Consider the following 19631-nt stretch of genomic DNA (forward strand, 5'->3'; position numbering starts at 1 on the left):
TGAGCCATTTCTCCAACCTCGCGCTATACTTTTTTTTTTTTTTTTACATATTTATTCCACTTTAGACATAAAGCTTCTTTAAAGACATAGACTTAAACTGGTCTGTCTCCCAAGATTTTTTAGCACAGCTCTCAGCACCTGGGTGACACTCAACAAATTTTTATCAAAAGGACTACTAAACACCTAAATGAAGATGAAAAATTACTAAAAAGTCCTCCAAAGCAGATTTTAGGAAATTGGCACTTTTTTTTTTTTTTTTTTTTTGGCCAGTCCTGGGCCTTGGACTCAGGGCCTGAGCACTGTCCCTGGCTTTTTCCCGCTCAAGGCTAGCACTCTGCCACTTGAGCCACAGCGCCGCTTCTGGCCGTTTTCTGTATATGTGGTGCTGGGGAATCGAACCTAGGGCCTCGTGTATCCAAGGCAGTCACTCTTGCCACTAGGCTATATCCCCAGCCCAAATTGGCACTTTTTAATATCTGAGTTAATTAAAACAATGTGCCCTATAGTCAATTGAGAAAACCGGATAAAACCAAGTAAAATGATTTTCTACCTCTCCTAGAAGAATTCAACAACACCCAGCTTATTTAACTATAAAACCCATGCATCATGACACATCACCACCTTGGAAAAAAAATTCCTAAATTGTTTACTTATATACAGGTCATATTAGGTTTCTTGGGAAAAAACAATAAGGCAATAAATACTGTCTAACAATACGTATGTTTAAAATTTTTCAATAGTTAAAAAAAAATCCAACCTTAATATTGCCAAATTCAAAGTTACTTTGTAAAAAAAGTGGCAAATATCAAACATAGCTATGACACAGCATGTTACTAAATATACTATTTGTATTAAATCCAATGATGTCCTAGTTACTTATGCTAGATAATGGAGAATAAAAAAAGTATATTTTATATAAAGTCCTTGCCAAGAAATAATGTAAAGTATGCTTTAATAAATAAGCATGTATCATTAGAGAATAAAAGGTATGAGAAACAAGAAAATTAAAAAGATTCATGAAACACTATAACTAATACAAAGCATTAACTGTGATTAGATCCAAGATTTTCTTTTATTTTTTATTGACTTTAAAAATTTATTTATTTATTGTCAATGTGATGTACAGAGGGGTTACAGTTTCATATGTAAGGCAGTGGGCCATGACTTTTTTTTTTGGCCAGTCCTGGGGCTTGGACTCAGGGCCTGAGCACTGTCCCTGGCTTCTTCCCGCTCAAGGCTAGCACTCTGCCACTTGAGCCACAGCGCCGCTTCTGGCCGTTTTCTGTATATGTGGTGCTGGGGAATCGAACCTAGGGCCTCGTGTATCAGAGGCAGGCACTCTTGCCACTAGGCCATATCCCCAGCCCACTTTTGGAAAATTTTGACTATAGGTTATATATTGAATTATGAACCATTTTCTTGGATAGGTAAATGATTACATAGAAATATTTAGGGAAAATTCAAAGGGAATACCAAATTCGAGAGACACAGGGTAAAAAAAGAGAAATAACTACAAAAGCAATACTTGCAAAACTGTTTGGTGTAAGTGAACTGAACACCTGGGGGGGGGGGGAGGGAAAGGGGGGAAAGGAGGGGGGCATGAGGGACAAGGCAACAAACAGTACAAGAAATGTATCCAATGCCCAACGTATGATACTGTAACCTCTCTGTACGTCAGTTTGATAATAAAAATTTGAGAAAAAAAAAAAAGAAATATTTAGGGACTAAACTGTTTTGGGTTTTTTTTTGTAATTTAATTTTATTTTCAAAGTGATGTACAGAGGGGTTACAGTTGCATACGTAAGGCAGTGAGTGCATTTCTGGTCAAACTTGTTACCTCCTCCCTCATTTTTATCCCACCTTCCCTCCTCTCCAACTCTCCCCCCCCCTTTCTGAGTTGTACAGTTAGTTTACAACACATTGTTTTGTAAGTATCACTGTTGCATTGTTTCACCTTTTAAAGACCCAGATAACTTTCTACTCACAGCTTTATTTATTTATTTATTTATTTGCCAGTCCTGGGACTTGGACTCCAGGCCTGGGCACTATCCCTGGCTTCCTTTTGCTCAAGGATAGCACTCTATCTCTTGAGCCTCAGTGCTACTTTCAGCTTTTTCTGTTTATGTGGTGCTGAGGAATTGAACCCAGGCTTCATGCATGTTAGGCAAGCATTCTATTGGTTTTTTTTTTTAACTGCTTTTTAAGTACTCTATCATTTCAGCCTTTTTTTTTTTTTTTTTTGGCTTATTTTTTTCACATAGGTTCTAACATTTTTACTTGGGGCCAGCCTCAAACCAGCATCTTCTTATTTGCAGCTTCTGTCATAAGACCATAGGCATAAATCTCCAGTCCCAGCTTATTGAAAGAAATGGGGTTGTGCTAGCTTTTTGCCCAGGCAGGCCTTGTGATGCTCCAGTGTCTGTCTCCTGAGAAGCTGGGATTGTAGATGTGGAAAAAACATGCCCAGCTAATGATGTAGTTTTGATAGCTTTGACAATTGGATTTCACAAATGACTTGACATACATGCATCAAGTAAAGTATTGGTAATTGATAAAATTAGGAAAAGTGGCATATAAGATATCACTCTACTATTCCTTCTACTTCTTTTTAGGTTGGAAATTTATTTTTTTAATTAAGGAAGTTAAGACAAATGTACCAGGTTAGATTTAACAAATACTCAAAAGTAGTAATCATGGATAATTATATGCCAGCTTGCTAAACTGGAAAAAGGCACACTAACATATAATCCAATCATAGCATTTTCTGAGCCAAGTTGCATTAACTGTAATGAAGAAAATTAATTTTTTTTGCCAGTTCTGGGACTTGAACTCAGGACCTGAGCACTGTCCCTGGCTTCCTTTTTGCTCAAGGCTAACACTCTACCACTTGAGCCACAGCTCCACTTCCAGCCTTTTCTGTTAATGTAGTGCTGAGGAATCAAACCCAGGGCTTCATGCATGCAAGGCAAGTACTCTATCTCTAAGTCATATTCCCAGCCCCATAATTGATGTTTTTGACACATCATTTTCTTCCTTCTGGTACAACCTATTATCTTCTTTCTCTTAGTTCTACATTCATTAGATAGCTTCTTAAAGGAGAAATGCTAGGCCAAGTAGACTCATAAGAAGTTTTTCTTACTTACGAAATATTTTTCTTTTTTTTAGTACTAGGGTTTAAATTCAGGACCTTGTACTTGTTTGGTTTTCTCGCTCACAGATGGCACTCTTACCACCTGAGCCATACCTGTAGCCCATCATTTTGCTGGAGATGGGAGTCTTCTGGACTTTTCTACCTAGTCTAGTTTTGAAATGCATCCTGTGGATCTCAGCCTCCTGAGGAGCTAGAATTACAGGTTTGATGAACCACTGGAATCTGGCTGCTTAGAAAATACTTCCTAAAGTATGTTTTTCTATAAAAACAAACACAATTTTAAGCGCAATTCTGTTTTATCTTGCCATCTAGGAAATGACGCAAATACAATCTCAATTTTATTTACTGCAGTCAAATCATTAGTACAAGTTCTAATGCAACTATTTACTCATATACTAGAATTATATAATTACAGCATTTCAGTTAGTTGAGGTGAACCTTAATTTTTGTTCCCTCCTTCTCAACTACCCAATGAGGTGAAAAAAACAAGAGCGAATGAACTGTAATTCACAGCAGTTCTAACTATATTGACCGGCTATGCATTTACTCTGACCTTTGCTGTGTAGTGAAGAAGGATGTTACCAGGCAGGTCAGCCATGTCACACTCTTGACATTTCCAAGGACTTAAACAGTTTGGACCTGAAAATTATTTATAAACATCACACATATCATTGAATATATATGGACTGCTTGTTTCTCTGTTATAAGTACAAAATCTAAAATTAACCTGTTCCCACTACTCAGATCATATAATTAAAACACACTAAAATATACTTTAGTTTTTTTCACTTCCAACTTATCCAAAACCTAGAAGTTGGGAAATAAATCTCGAAGGTAAAAAGGAAATTTTATATAGTATTAAAAACTATGATCAATTGGAATGCAGTGTACACATGTGGAGATGTAACAACAAAGTCCTCATCCTATATATCTGATATAAGCCAACAAAAAAAGAACAAAAGAAAAAAATCTATGACCAAACATCAAGCAAGGGCTTGGGATTTGGCCTAGAGTGCTTGCCTTGTATACATGAAGCCCTGGGTTCAATTCCTCAGCACCACATATATGGAAAAAGCCACAAGTGATGCTGTGGCTCAAGAGGTAGAGTGCTAGCCTTGAGCAAAAAGAAGCCAGGGACAGTGCTCAGGCCCTGAATTCAAGCTCCACAAATGGCAAAAAAGAAAAATATCAAGCAAGATGCACACCCATGTTCAATGCAACACTATTCACAACAGGTAAGAAACAGCCCAGATTAAATGAATGATTATATATACATGCAAATATGCACATACATAAAACATCCTTTTCATAATATTCTATTGTGTATATACACACATACCTTATATAAACATGGGTAGATAGATATTGACAATGGAATATTACTCAGCCATAAGGCAAATGGAATTACGTTATGTGAAATGGATGAACCTAGAAAGCATCATGTTAAGCAAAGTAAGCTAGACTCAGAAAAAAAAGTCTTTCTCTCATATGTGGATGCTAGAACTAAAATACAAATATATATACATATATATAAACACATAGAAGATCATGTGTCTACATACAGATGCATGATGTGAGATGCATATATGAGATGCCATAGTAAAACATGTGTGAGATACTATAGTAAAACACCTGCAAACAACAACATGTACTTAAATATAAATGAATATTATGAAGTTGAAACATGTCTAGACAAGAGTATGAGAACTAGTTAGAGGAGGACAGACAAATGGAGAGAGAGATGGAGAATGAATATAGTCAAAATACTATATATACGTGCTTGAAAATGTAACAAGAAAACTTAATGGGACAGGTATGGGAAGGGGAGGGAAGTGGAGGTAAATCTGATCAAGACTGTAGCTGTAACCAGTGGCTCAGGCCTATAATAGCTACTCAGGTAGTTGGAATTCAAATGGTCATGGTTTAAAAATAGGAGGGAAAAAATTTCAAGAGACTCCATCTCCAATTAAAACACTTCAGAGTTGAAGTATGGCTCAAGTGCTCAGAGTACCAGCAGTGAGAAGCAAGCTGAGTAGTGTGAGGCCCTGAGTTCAAACTAATTCTCCAAAATGCATTATAAACTGGGCAATGGAGACTCACAACTATAATCCTGGCTACTCAGGAGGCTGAGATATGAGGATCATGGTTTGAAGCCAGCCCAGGCAGAAAAGTCCATGAGACCCTTATTTCCAATAAACTACTCAAAAACCTGGAAGTGGCACTAGGACTCAAGTGTGCTAGCTTGAGGAAAAAAAGATCATGGACACCAAGCCCTGAGTTAAAGTTCCAAGATCAGAAAAAAAAATTATATATAAACAGATATAAAAGAAAAACTAAGGTTCAAAGCCAGTCCAAGTAGACAAATCTTGGAGACTTTTATTTTCAATTAACAGGCAAAAAAGCCAGAACCAGAGGCAAGGCTAAAGATAGAGAACCAGCCTTTAGTGAAATGTGAGGCCCTAACATCAAGCTCTAGGACCAGCGCACACACACGCACACACACACACCCTCTTGTATGACTATTTGATCCTAATAAAAATAACTAAGCAAAACTATTACTAAGTAAAGCAAAGTTTACCTATTAACAGACCTAATATAAACAAATTGTAAGAAATAATAGCAAGTTGGGATGTAGCTCAGTAGCAAAGTGCTTGCCTAGCAAATAAAACATCCTGGGTTGGATCCCCAGTACCAAAAAAGAAAAGACACACACACAAGAAGTCAAAAAAAAAAAAACTAAAATCAAAACAAAAACAAACAAACAAAAAACCCTGGGGTGGGAGTGTGGCTTGGTGGTACAGTGCTTGCCTAGCATTCATGAAGCCTTGGCACCACAGAAAAAGCCAGAAGTGGCACTATGGGTCAAGTGGTAGAATGCTAGCCTTGAGCAAAAAGAAGCCAGAGACAGTGCTCAGGCCCTGAGTTCAAGCTCCAGGACTGGAAAAAAATAAAAATTAAAAAAAGAAATAATAGTAAAACAATTAGTTATGTGATTAAGTATCAGAGAAATAGAACAGTAAATGAAAAAGAAAAATGTTGAGACTTATTAAAAATTGAAGAACTATACATTCACAGAAAGTTTCATTCACAAAAGGTAACCATTCCTTCTTACTGAGGCTTTGCCCAAACTGGCACATCTCTCTTACTGATTAGCATTGTAACTTAATATATCTCTTTTAGAAATTGATTATACAAAATGTATTTAGTCCAGTCTTTGTATTTAAAAGTTCAAATTCATGCCAATATTAAAAATTATACAATTAAATCCTTTGTACATATATGCTAATAAAATACAAATCTGAGCAAGTACATTATAAATTCAAAAATGATCACTAAAATGGAAACTAAATAATAATTATACAAAAATACAATATAAAAAGACATAGTCATATGACTACACTAAATGACATGTTACTAATCTGAATTTGTTTCCAAAAACATCCTAAAATGATTTCATGAGTTTCAAAAACAATTATGATTATTAAACTCTGGTAATCTGGATAGTTACATTCAGATTAGAATGCCATAAAATCTAACATGATTATTTTCAGAAAAAATGAGCCATTATGTACATTTAATGTATATGACTCTTAAAAGTGTGTGGAGTAACTTGATAAAATATAGACAAAATTTTTGTATCCAATCGCAACTGTAATTTGCTTAAAACAACAGCAAAAAAATAAATAAAATGTTTATAATCTTATCCAATATCTTCTAACTACTTATCATTTTCATGAATTTTTCAGGTATACTAATGTATCAACTGTAGAAATAGAAAGTTTTGAAATTAGGTTTTAAGGCAAACCAAGTATTTTGTTTCACTAATTTATTAAAATTGTCAAAAATACTGCAACTTTATGAATAGAACTTTGAGCTCCTAAAATATACATGTTAAAATCATAATCTCCAGTGTGATGTTAAGTGGAACAAAGGCCTATAATGAGATAAGAAGTTAAAGGAAACCAAGGGGTTGGGCTCTGATCTGACAGGTCCCTTATAATAAAAGGAAGAATCACAAGTCCTTTCCTCTGCCTGCATGCTCGAAGAGGAAAGACCACGTGAGAACAACCAGGATCAAGGTGACCACCTATATCCAGGAAGGAAGCCTTTCCAGAAAACAATCTCCACAACACTACAACTGACTTATAAAAAGCCTCCTCAACTGATAGAACATAGAATTCTCTTGTTAAAGCCACCCAATCTATGATATTTTATTGTAGAAATCCCAGGAGACAGATAAGGAAGTACTCTGGATGAGACCTGAAAATTTTCCCAAATGCTTATTGTATTTATGCCTAATAAAATCAGGATTATATGAAGTAGGCATTTTCCTATGAGTTCCAGTTAAAACAAACATACTCTTAATCATTTGTTTTATTTAACCCAACATACTCTTTAAAGCAAGTATATTTTTTTCTCTTTTTAAATGTTTTTACAATATACATAGACACTAATTCTGATATTATTTTATTTGCTAATTCTAGTAAACTGGTACATCCTTACCTGCTAAATATAATGCCTTCACATGGGGAGGCTGTAGTGCTTCATAGAAGATGATAACAGACCCTAGCTGACCCTCCAGGGATGTGGGACATCCCCATTCACTATCTTGAGTTCCGGCTGATATCAATTTGGTAACAGATTTTGATTTTTCAATTGTACCTCCCCAGGAGGCTGATGACAAAATTCCACCAAATGATGTCCGATGAGGGGTGATGGGTGAAGAAAATGGTGGATCTGGGATTTGGGATGGTGGAGGAGTGGTGGTTCTTTGCCCAGCCGAACCAATACAACAGGAAATAAAAGGCTAAGAATTAAGAAAAAAAAATTACACAATTTTACTTAAAGAATATGGGACTGAAAAAGTAGTTTACTGGTAGAGCATTTGCTAAACATGTGTGCACATCCATCAACACAAAAATAAATTGAAAACAGCAAAATAAAAACATAATGAGGGGCTGGGAATATGGCCTAGTGGCAAGAGTGCTTGCCTCCCTTACATGAAGCCCTGAGTTCAATTCCCCAGCACGACACATGCAGAAAATAGCCAGAAGTGGCACTGTGGCTCAAGAGGTAGAGTGCTAGCCTTGAGCAAAAAGAAGCCAGGGACAGTACTCAGGCCCTGAGTCCAAGCCCCAGGACTGGCAAAAAAAAAACACAAAACAAACAAACAAACATATGAAATAGTACATAAAATTAAGCAAATTAAGTTGACAATACAAGTGGAAACAGTTTTATATTTACTAGATCATGAGTTCTATGCACATATATATATACATACAAAAGAATTCACTACCACAGTTAACCCAGCTGTGAAATTTTTAATTTTTTAATGTGTTTAATATGAAAAGCTTAAAAACAGTTATTTAAAATATAAATGACTTAAAAACAGAAAACTACACATCAGTATGACTACTACATATTATCCTGAAATGGTTATCAAGAAAAAAAAACAGCAAAGAACTACTCAAATCCTAGAGACCTCAGAAATAATCTATGGCATTCCATTACCCTCATAAAATACTTTATTAAATCACCTAAAAATTTGCCATGTTTTTCCACCAGTGTCTATTGAGAACTTCCAATAAATTAATTCTTGTACCTAACTAAATGTGAACGATTTAAAAGCTTCTTCCTTATTGCTTCATAATTTAATGGTGGTGGAAAACAGTTTGTACATTCACTTAAGTACTTCATACTTGAGGATTATTATTAAAATTTTTAGTCTGCTGCCTTCTTTTTATTTTGCTTTTTCTAACCTTCCTAACATTGTTAATTCCTTAAATTGTCTTTGTATTTTGATATGCTGAGGGACATCATAATATTAATCAACTGTATCTTAGTATACAGAACCCATTTTTTAAAAATTTAGGGGGCTGGGAATATGGACTAGTGGTAAAGTGCTTGCCTTGCATACATGAAGCCCTGGGTTCGATTCCTCAGCACAACATATATAGAAAAAGACAGAAGTGATGCTGTGGCTCAAGTGGTAGAGTGCTAGCCTTGAGCAAAAAAAAAAAAAGAAGTCAGAGACAGTGGTCTGGCCCTGAGTTCAAGTTCCAGGACTGGCAAAAAAAAAGAGAGTCTAAAAGCTTTGGGCTGGGAAGGTGGCTTAGTAAGCGGTGGAATGCTTGTGTAGGATGCATGAAACGCTGAGTTTGATTCCTCAGCATCACAGATACAGAAAATGCCAGAAGTGGCGCTGTGGCTCAAGTGGTAGCAAGCTAGCCTTGAACAAAAAGAAGCCAGGGACAGTGCTCAGGCCTTGAATTCAAGCCCCAGGACTGGAAAAGAAATGGAGGACACAATTAGGGGAAAATGAAACTTTTCAAGAGTCCTCAAATCAGATAAGTCTGTAAAGAATAGGTAAAATATACTTACTTCATTCAAGGCAGGAAATCTGAGAGGGGCAGAGACTTTCTGTTGTCCATTGTCATAGATATAGACAAGACTCTGACCAAAGGGCCTTTTTCCAGGCATATGAACAATTGTTATATTGTGCTGGTAAATAAAACATACATTGAAAGGCAATATAACACTATGTCTTTGGAATGACATTTCCAGAGGGCTATTCTATAACTTGTTCATGTGAAAAGAACAATAAAATGATTAAAATTATGTTCTTAACAAACAGCAATTTTTTCTGTAATTTAACAAAAACATATAAGCCTTATCTAGAAAATGCAAATTACAGTGTCTTTCCTGCATTTTCAAAGGCTACATTTTTAAGAATCAATTTTTTTAATTTTTAGAAAGGCAATAGAAGTGCGTTATTTTTCACACTTCATTTTGAATAGAAATTCTAGAAAACATTAAAGAAATACTAGTGGTTAATTTTCAAACTTAGAAAAATGATTGCTGTGGATTTGACAGCAGTGGTAAATACCAACTTCCTTACAGATGAATTTTATATTTACAGAAATTTAAAGTGAAAGCTTTATCTTAAAAATAAAAAAAAAACAGAAGGAATTAGAAAGTTGGCACATTCCAGCTATTCAGGAGATGGACATCTGGAGGACTATGGTTTGAGGACAACCAGGCAAAAAGGTAGTGGGACCCCCCTCCCCCATTTCCACAAATACTGCGGGTGTGGAAGCACACACCTGTGATCCCAGTATGGGAAGGCACAGGGAGCAGGATGATCAAGTCTGAGGCAGGCACCAAGTAAAAATGTAAGACATTCTCTGAAAAGTAAGTAAAGCAAAAATGGGCTCAAGTGGTACAGCACCTGCCTACCACAAGCACAAGATCTTAAGTTCAAAACCCAGTATCACCTCCCCAATCCTTGGTAAACATGTACAAAATTTAATGATTAAGGAAAGAACCACGATCTTAAATGTGATGCCCTAAGCCTTACCCAGAGGGAATCACAGAAACTGTGGTCAGGAAGGAGAACTGTTGCATATTCTCTTTTTGTGCACACCGCCACAACCAACATACCTGAATGGGTAATAAAAGCTTCAAAACCCATGCCACTTCCTGTAAAAAAGCTAAGAAAAATATCTATTATCAAAACTTTTGAAAACAGTTGGTCATTTTCATTATCATTCAAGCACATAAAACTATAATGACCAGGTGCTGGGGAATCACACCTATAATCAGGGACAGCACCCAGGTCTTGAGTTCAAGTCCCACAACTGACAACAACAAAAAAGTATACATCTTTAGTGCAATCTTCAGTGATAGTACTGAAGATTACTATTTCTTTCTTTTCTATTTTTATGGTAATTTTTTTCTTTTGCTGGTCCTGGGACTTGAACTCTGGGACTGGGCATTGTCCCTGAGCTTTTGTGCTCCATTTTGAGTCACAGTTCTACTTTTGGCTTTTTGGTGGTTAGTTGGAGATAAGAATCTCTCAAACTTTCCTGTCTGGGTTAGCTTTGAACTGCAATCCTCAGATTTCAGGCTCCTAAGTAGCTAGGATCACAGGTGTGAGCTAACAGAGCCAGGCTACAATTTTACTCCTTTTAAGAATAAGCCTTATTTCCAGAAAAATTTCTGAGATATTTAACTATCACAAAAGCAGTTTGCAATGAAATTTGTGTATGATCAAATAAAAAAGTCTTGAGAAAAATTATAAACTTAGCAATGTTTTCCTAGAGATGTTTTCCTAAAAAGGATAATTATAGTATATTAGGTTTTGACAATTTAGGTTAGTATCCCACAGTTTGAACCATTACCTGTATAACTGTTTTCTTTTTCCTCCTTTGCTAGCAATGCCAAGAGTCAACTGATCCTGATCTAAACAAAACCAAGCACTGAAAGAAAATGCAGACCCTGGCCATTTCTGTATGGGAGGAACAGAGATTCCTGCCATACTGTGTGATAAATTAAAATACTGAAGGGCACTTTCTAGACTTTGTTTTCGGGCCATTGTCAGGATCGCTCGAGTCACAGGAATGGTGTATGGGTGTATACATGCAGATTCATCCACTCTCAGCAATCTTAGTAGTCGACGGACTTCTTCTGAGCTTACTGACTGACTTCCCAGGGAACCATGGATTGCAATCAAGTTCTCAGCACACAGTCGATGAAGGGAAGAATGGGATTCAAGGGTCTCAATTATTCTAATTCCCATGTTTGCATTGACACAAGTAGTTCGACTTTGCCTATTAATACAACAAATTCTTTTCAGCCAATCAGAAATGAAGATTTGCAGGTCGTGGGATTCTAGCTCTGGAAGCCACTGGATAAGAAGCAAGAGAGGATGGACATTACTAATGCCCAAAATCCCAACTGAAGTGTGATCACCCTCTACAGCCTGAAAAGCAACATAAAAGATAAAAGTTTAGTGACTACTTTTGAAATGAATAAACAAAAACTTCTTCATTTTAATAGAAGCTAAAAACTCACCATATTCATAAGTTCTTTAAGCAGTTCCAGTGATGGCTGACCCAGAGATTTTAGAACTTCAAACATATGTAAATAACCAATTCTTTCTTTGAATACTTCCTAGAGTCGAAAACAATATATCATACTTACAAGAATTAAGTTTATAATAATATTTAAAATATTGAATACACATTTAGGTGTAGTCAAGTAAAGTAATAGGTTCAAGTTTTGTTCTCTTAAATCATATATTCATTTACTATTTAAGGCAGATTCTTGCTCTGTTGATTCAGGTTATCCTAGACCTTACAATGTTCCTGCTTCAGCTTCCAGAGTAGCTTGGATTACTGGCATGTACAACTGAATCTGGCATATTTCATCTTAAAATAGATTTTGCATACCTCCTAATAATGTTTATAACAAAATACAATACTGAAAAACAAGCTGGGTGACCATGGCTCATGATTGTAATCCTAGCTACTCAGGATGCTGAGATTTGAGGATTATGGTTCAAAGCCAGCTCAGGCAGGAAAGTCAGTTAGACTCTTATCTCCAATTAACTACCCCAAAGCTGGAAATGGTGCTGTGGCTCAAAGTGGCAAAACACTAAACCTGAAACAAAAAACTCAGGAATAGCACAGCACCTAAGCCCTGAATTCAAGCCTCCAGACTGAAAAGAAAAAGAAAAAGAAATGAAATCATTAACAACTCTGTTAAAGAATTTATTGTTTATAGATAAATGCTGGGCTGGCTCTGAATCATCCTCAGATCCAGCCTCCTGAACAGCAAGGATTATAGGCATGAGCCATCAGCACCTGGCTAGGAGATTCCTTATTACTGCTAAAATTACATTGATGGTTATAGATAGTTCTAAGTTGTTTCTATTCTCTGAACTAAATATTAGTATATCATGTGCGCCTAAATATGTTTCAATTTCTACATTTTAAAGCTTGTAGAAATATCCATTTTCAAAATATTCTCTAATGATCTGAATTTCACTGGTATTTGTATAAAAAAGCAATTCCATCCGTATTTTTTGTATCTTCTCTTTCTTTTCTTTTCTTTTTTTTTTTTTTTTTGCCAGTCTTGGGCCTTGGACTCATGGCCTGAGCACTGTCCCTGGCTTCTTTTTTGCTCAAGGCTAGCACTCTGCCACTTGAACCACAGTGCCACTTCTGGCCTTTTCTATATATGTGGTGCTGGGGAATCGAACCAAGGGTTTCATGTATATGAGGCAAGCACTTTTGCCACTAGGCCATATTCTCAGCCCTGTATCTTCTTTTTCATCTATAATTTTATTGAGTTTTCCACTTTCTTCTGGTTAGTTTACCTAAAGATTTGTCAATCTTGATTTTCTTTTCAAAATTTGTTTCATTTAGTTTCTCTATTGTTCTTTTTGTCTTTATTTCTTTGACCAAAATAGAAATTTTAACATTAGTTTGCAATCCAGTGATCAATATGTTAAAATTCTGAAGTGTCACCAGGATTTTGCCTTTAAAAGAATCAGCAAATTATTCTTATACTAAGAAGAGGTAGCATGTGAATTAGTTCATTTCAATTATTAAGCCATGTGTATCGTATTCTTTCACATCACTTTGAGATTTACTTGTGAAAACTGGTAAAATGAAGACATTTTAAAGCTTAGAGATATTTTACCTTAGCAGCTGGAGATTTGTTCATTACTGCTGTCAGAGCCTGAATGGTTGATACTGCCAAACAATCCAACTGGCCCTGAAACACCTACCAGATGAAGAAAAAAAAAAAAGATATTAACAAATGTGTTCAATATTTTTTTCACTTAGGAAACCTTTGTTCTGAAAACCTGAAAAAGTAATTACTTCACATGCATTACATTCCTCTTATGTAAAATGAATTTGTAAAACACTATAACCTGCAAGAAAATTTCCATATTTAACAAAAGACAAGACTCACATCAAGAAGGATAAGGCAACATTCACTCATTACATTAAATCTTCTAAGAAAGAGAGAGCAAGCTCAACACATGCTTTTGTAAACTAATGGACAATCTCAAGAGGAAGGGAGAGGTATAGAATTAGAAATATTATAATGTTTTATTTTCCCTTTTGAAATATACTTGAAATTTTTAGATTTAAACTCTGCCAGCATGTATAATAAGATAGGTAAAATAATCTGGCTCACATAGATTCCAAACTCTGTATTAAAACTGAAATGTATGTACATATACCAATTAATAATTTAATAGTCATCCTTACAGATAGTAAGGGATAGCCACTTTTACATAAGGTGCAAATTTTGATGAAGATAAAGAAAATGAAGTATCTATAAATTAAGTGCTGTGCAATTTGGAAGAAGGCATAATTTAATGCCATAAATTCAACTGGATAATTAAAATATGGCTCCATTTATCTATAATTGTTAAAGACCATGAACAAGACGTGTTCAATTTCGGGGCAGTACATGTATAGGAAAATCTACAAACCAACATAAATAGTAAAAATAGAACATAACAATTACATGTAGTAAACTATTAAAGCATAAAGAAGATTAAGAAATTATTAAAAAAAGAGTAGGAAATTACAAAACATGAAAAATAAAACAAAGCCTAGCAGTAGAATGCCTGCCCATCAAGTACGAGGTCAAGTGGAAACCCCAGTTCTAAAAAAGAAAAGTTGTAAAACAAACAGTCCTGAAAATCTGCTTTAGGAAAAACAGTATTACCAACTGAAGCCAGTCATTCCATTGTAGGATTTCTTTCTCTCTACCTCACAGCAGACCAAATGTGAGTACAAAGGGAACTATTTAGATATTCTGGTGTTAAAAACCACTTTATCATTTCAGGTAACTTAATCCAGGATTTGGGTATTAATCTAGAATAGTAGGGTTTCGTGTTGCTTAAGTATTATGTATTATAAATATTACATATAATAAACATATTACAGTATTTTTAAACATTATGAATACAAAATTTCATACAAATAGAATCTCTGTTCAACTTTATCTAAGAATAAGCCCAAAAGACTTCATTATATCTGGCATTTAGAATTATAATGTTATAGTGTCCATGAGACTTTTATAATTATTTTAGTAACTCATATAAGTAGGCCTTGAAACTAAACACTTATGGAGATATCTAAAACATTACTCTGTGTATTTATATTTCACATGTAGAACAAAAGATAATAAATCATATTACAGTCTCTTTTATACAACTACTCTATAAACCTGGACATTAAGATAATGTTAATAAAAGTCATATAAGTCTCACAAACACTTTAGGGAGAAAAATGAGAGTAATTTTATAGGTATTTTTAGAATAAAGTAATTGACCTAATATACTGTGAGAAGCATCATAAATGATATATTTTGCTTTACTATACACACATACAGTTGAATTTTTCAGTAGAAAAAATGTCATGTTGTATGCTCAATTTAACATTCAAAAAATTTAGCATTTTCTTCCCTTCCTCCAAGAATCAGGTTGTCCATTGAATTATAATCATTACTTGTCAATAAGAAGCACAGAATCAAGGTATTAAAAATGACCATACATATTCAAAAGGCCCTAAGATCCCAGTACACCACAGTGCTTAGAAAAGGCAGCCCCCAAACTATGATGTTGTCACCAGGTGATTGGTATTGATACTGGGGCCCCATTCCTGTACTTTGTATCTTCTCAAATGGAAAAGAACACACATTCAGATAGAGTACTGATTGTTCAATTTCACCCATTAAGATATTTAACTTTTAGATGAGAGCAATTTTATGTTAATTTTAACTAACTTTGAAAAATAATTTATGAATATTAAGATTAGATAATGTTTATGTATGTTAAGAAATGAGAAGAAAAGCACAGGAATAGTTATTCCCAATGACTGATTTTGGACTTCAGTTGAAACAAGATGCAGGCTTTGTAGATACCTGGTCCTCATTCATTTCTGTCAGTAATTTGTTGGCAAGGTCTTTCTCGTTCTTGTCTGCCACCTTATTGTTAGCATTTAAAAGTAGCTGTTAAAAACAGAGACAAGAATAATGGAGACATTACATTAAATTGTTACCTACAAGCAGAATGGAGCCTAAGTGGATTCCCATGTCTCTTGAAAGCCAAGAATCTTCTTGTGAAGGATATCACTTCCAGGAATTGTTGATTATTTGTGTCTTGGATAACAAACTACTATGTTTATATACTATATGATTAATAATTATAGACAAGCTTTTCCTTTATAACTCAAAGTTAGTAAAACAGTATTAATTAAAATCTGGTCCATATTTCTAACTTCTTAAAGAAACAGCCAAAAATGCCTCACAGAAAAGGAAAGGTAGTATTAAGATGAAGATACTATACAGTAAATAATGCACTTAGGTAAGTTTGTGAAATACGACTAAACTAACTAAAAAGGTTTATTTCTTTCCAGAAATACTTCTCAGATCTCAAATGGACTAAAGTGTGGCTTGAGGGATGCAGCATTTCTCAGATTTATCTGACTACATACATATCTTGTTAAAATACTGTCTAACAATACTCTTCAAAACTGTCAAGAGTTTAATTCTGTCCTCTTTTAAGTGAAAATAACAAAAATTAAGAATTTTAGTTTCAGTATAGAAACTCAACATCCCAATGATTTGACCTTTGCAACATATTTTGATAAAGAGCAAGATCATTCAGAGCCAGGCATAGTGGTATATGCCTGTAATCCCACCTACTCAGGAAATGGAGGTGAGAGGATTGAAATTCAAGGCCAGCTTAGACAAAAGCTGATGAAACTTTACCCCAAACATAAACCAGGTCTAAGAGTCACATCTCAAGGAGGCAAAAATAGGAAGTTCACTGTTGGGAAGTCAGCCAGGGTAAAAGTGAGATACTATCAAGTGGGAGAGGTAGAAAACAACTAAAAGCAAAAGGACTGGGGATGTAGCTCAAGTGGCAGGGCACTTTGTTAGCAAGTGTAAGCAAAGTCAACCCTCAGTACTGAAAGAAAAAGGAAATTCAATTGGGAGTAAATAGAACAGAAATAAGTTTTTACTTATAACACATGAAAAACTTAATGTAACAATTAGAATCAGAGACTTGGGTGTATTTGTTGCTTTTTATCTGGCTAATTTAAAAGAGAACTACTTAATTCCTCCAACTACTTAATTCCTCCTTGTTTTCCCCACATTGAAGAATAATATCTCACTAAGTAGCACTGGAAATTATATGACACCATCTGTGCTCATTTACTCACATGGTCTCGGACATATACCAGACATTTAATAAATGAAAGCTGCTATTATTAGCAAAGATTTCAAAAAATACAGTTTCAGCAGGGGATGATAGTCCAAGCCTATAATCCCAGCACTTGGGAGTCTGAGGCAGGAAGATCAGGAGCTTTAGACCAGTCTGGTCCACAATGAGAAGACCCTGTCTCAAAAAAATATTATCATTAATAATAATTCCATATTATTGAGATGCAAACGAATAGAGATGCTCAGATGCACCTGAAGAAAATAACTGAGTAGCCTTTTGCTGAGGATGCAGCCCTGTGGCAAAGCACTTATCTAGAATGTATAAGGTCCTGGGTAACTTCTCAGTACTGAAAGAAAATAAAGCAGTCTTTCTGGAAAACAATCCAGCAATCTAGCAATCTTATTTTAATAGAGTCCTAAATTCAATGAGATGATTTTGAATCTCTCTCTCTCTTTTTTTTTTTTTTTGCCAGTCCTGGGACTTGAACTCAGGGTCTGGGCACTGTCACTGAGCTTCTTTTGCTCAAGGCTAGCACTACCACTTGAGCCACAGTACCACTTCCAGCTTTTTCTGTTTATGTGGTGCTGAGGAATCAAATCCAGGGATTCATGCATGCTAGGCAAGCACTCTACCACTAAGCCACATACCCAGCCATTAAACCTCTTTTTGTGCCACTATAAAAGAAATGCTTTTTGTTTTCGTTTAACTCACATATCTTTGGACAGTTTTTTACAATTCTGAGTTGATTCAAATCATATCCTGGCAATATAATAAAATATTGTTATGTTTAACATTCCTAATATCTACCGTAAAAGTTAAATGTATAATTTCCTGCTATCATATTTTAAGTAATTTACGTTATGATGTAACTCATTTTACCCAAAAGCTTTTACACAAATCCTTAGGAAATTAATGCATACTTTATTGGTCAGTGAATCTCATGCAAAAATACTCTGTGGAAAATGCCTGCATACAGGTTAAGGTTTTCTGTATGATTCATTAATTGCATATGACATTTTCAGCTTTAAAGTCAGTATTTCTAAAGGGTCTGAATGTTTAAACAAAATAATTGTCTTCCAACTGAGTAGAGCCTAACTCTCTTCTCTAAAATGGGTTTCTTTTCTAGCACTTCTTGTTTCAAAAATATAGTAAGTAATATCAGATAATTAATTTTTAGAAAGCCTTGATGATTTTTCTGCAAGTTTCCAGATAAAAATTATGAGAAACTTTGGCCTATAATATAGTAGAAAGAAAAAATAGACACTTTGGCTCCATAATGGCATTCCAGTTAATGACAGTCCACATATTCAATAGTAATGCTGGGTGTGGTAGCATACACATGTATCCCAGCTACTTAGAAGACAGAGAACAGAAGGCCTGTGGTTTAAGGAAAATCTAGGCAAAAAAAAAAAAATTAGCAAGACCTCTTCCCGCTACCATGGCAACCAACAAGTTAGATGTTGTGGCCTGCAGCTTTAAAACTAATAAAGCCATACTGTTTTACAACAATTAAATTAAAAAAAAAATTTTTGTGGGTTGTGGGACTTGGATGCAGGGCACAGGTGCTGTTCCTGAGCCCTTTTTGCTCAGGGTTAGCACTCTACCACTTTGAGCCACAACTCCATATCCAGCTTTCTGGTGGTTAATTAGAGATAAAAGTCTCATGGGCTTTCCTGCTCAGTCTGGCTTTGAACTGTGATCCTCAGATCTCAGCTTCCTGAGTAGCTAGGATTATAGAACTGAGCCACCAGAGCCCAGCCACAATCAAAATACTTTATCAAAATTTGTTATGCTTTTTCATCACAGTAGGACTTTTTTCATCATAAACCATATTTAAAAGGTAGTGAATAAAGACATATTAACTATGCTTTGAGACTTGGGAGCTTTGATGTCTTTGAGAAAACTCATTAGTATTTACATCATCAATATTTCCTTTACTGTCTTATGCTACTTTTTGCTATATTACTACAAGGTAACCAGTGCAGTGACACAAATACTCCTAACAATGTAAATAAAGTCAAAGAGTTGATACTACAATCCTTATCTGGAACATTCTTCCAGAATCAATCCCTAGTGATTTTTTTTAAACTAAGAAGTCTCATGAAAGAAATACCTGAAATAACACAAATATAAAGGAACAAGCCTTATGAATTTGATTTGCACAGCCTGACAAGAAACTCTCTAAGTTCTAATAACATCATGAACACATGGATAGATGATATAATTAGCAGAGACATAAGTCATGTATTTTAAAACAATGCTGTTAAATGCATAAATAGGTTTCAAAAAAGCAAAAACAAACTGGCAGCATATATCAAGAACTTTATCTTTTACGTCTGTACATTGGCAGTTAGCTGTTACTTCATTTTTATACTGTGCTCCCTAATTTAAAAAAAAAAACAAGTTTATAGCACAACGATGTTCATTGCAGCACAATTTGTCATA

At 35.1% G+C, this 19631-nt stretch overlaps 1 protein-coding gene across 5 annotated transcripts in view; it reads right to left on the reverse strand.

The window, feature by feature from the left end:
* Positions 1 to 19631, reverse strand: part of Nbeal1 (neurobeachin like 1) — a 151281-nt gene that overhangs the window by 77711 nt on the left and 53939 nt on the right. For 3 of the 5 annotated variants that reach the window (XM_048344927.1, XM_048344926.1, XM_048344925.1), the window contains exons 11-18: positions 15881 to 15967; positions 13637 to 13720; positions 12005 to 12103; positions 11332 to 11912; positions 10509 to 10641; positions 9533 to 9652; positions 7655 to 7958; positions 3705 to 3790 (exon numbers count right to left, since the gene is read on the reverse strand). In XM_048344927.1, the coding sequence (XP_048200884.1) occupies positions 3705 to 3790; positions 7655 to 7958; positions 9533 to 9652; positions 10509 to 10641; positions 11332 to 11912; positions 12005 to 12103; positions 13637 to 13720; positions 15881 to 15967 (1494 nt within the window). The remainder of the gene's footprint in view (positions 1 to 3704; positions 3791 to 7654; positions 7959 to 9532; positions 9653 to 10508; positions 10642 to 11331; positions 11913 to 12004; positions 12104 to 13636; positions 13721 to 15880; positions 15968 to 19631) is intronic. The other 2 variants (XM_048344930.1, XM_048344929.1) reach the window with 1 other exon arrangement.

The sequence above is a fragment of the Perognathus longimembris genome, chromosome 4, assembly GCF_023159225.1.
Source record: "Perognathus longimembris pacificus isolate PPM17 chromosome 4, ASM2315922v1, whole genome shotgun sequence".
NCBI classification, from domain to species: Eukaryota; Metazoa; Chordata; class Mammalia; order Rodentia; family Heteromyidae; genus Perognathus; species Perognathus longimembris.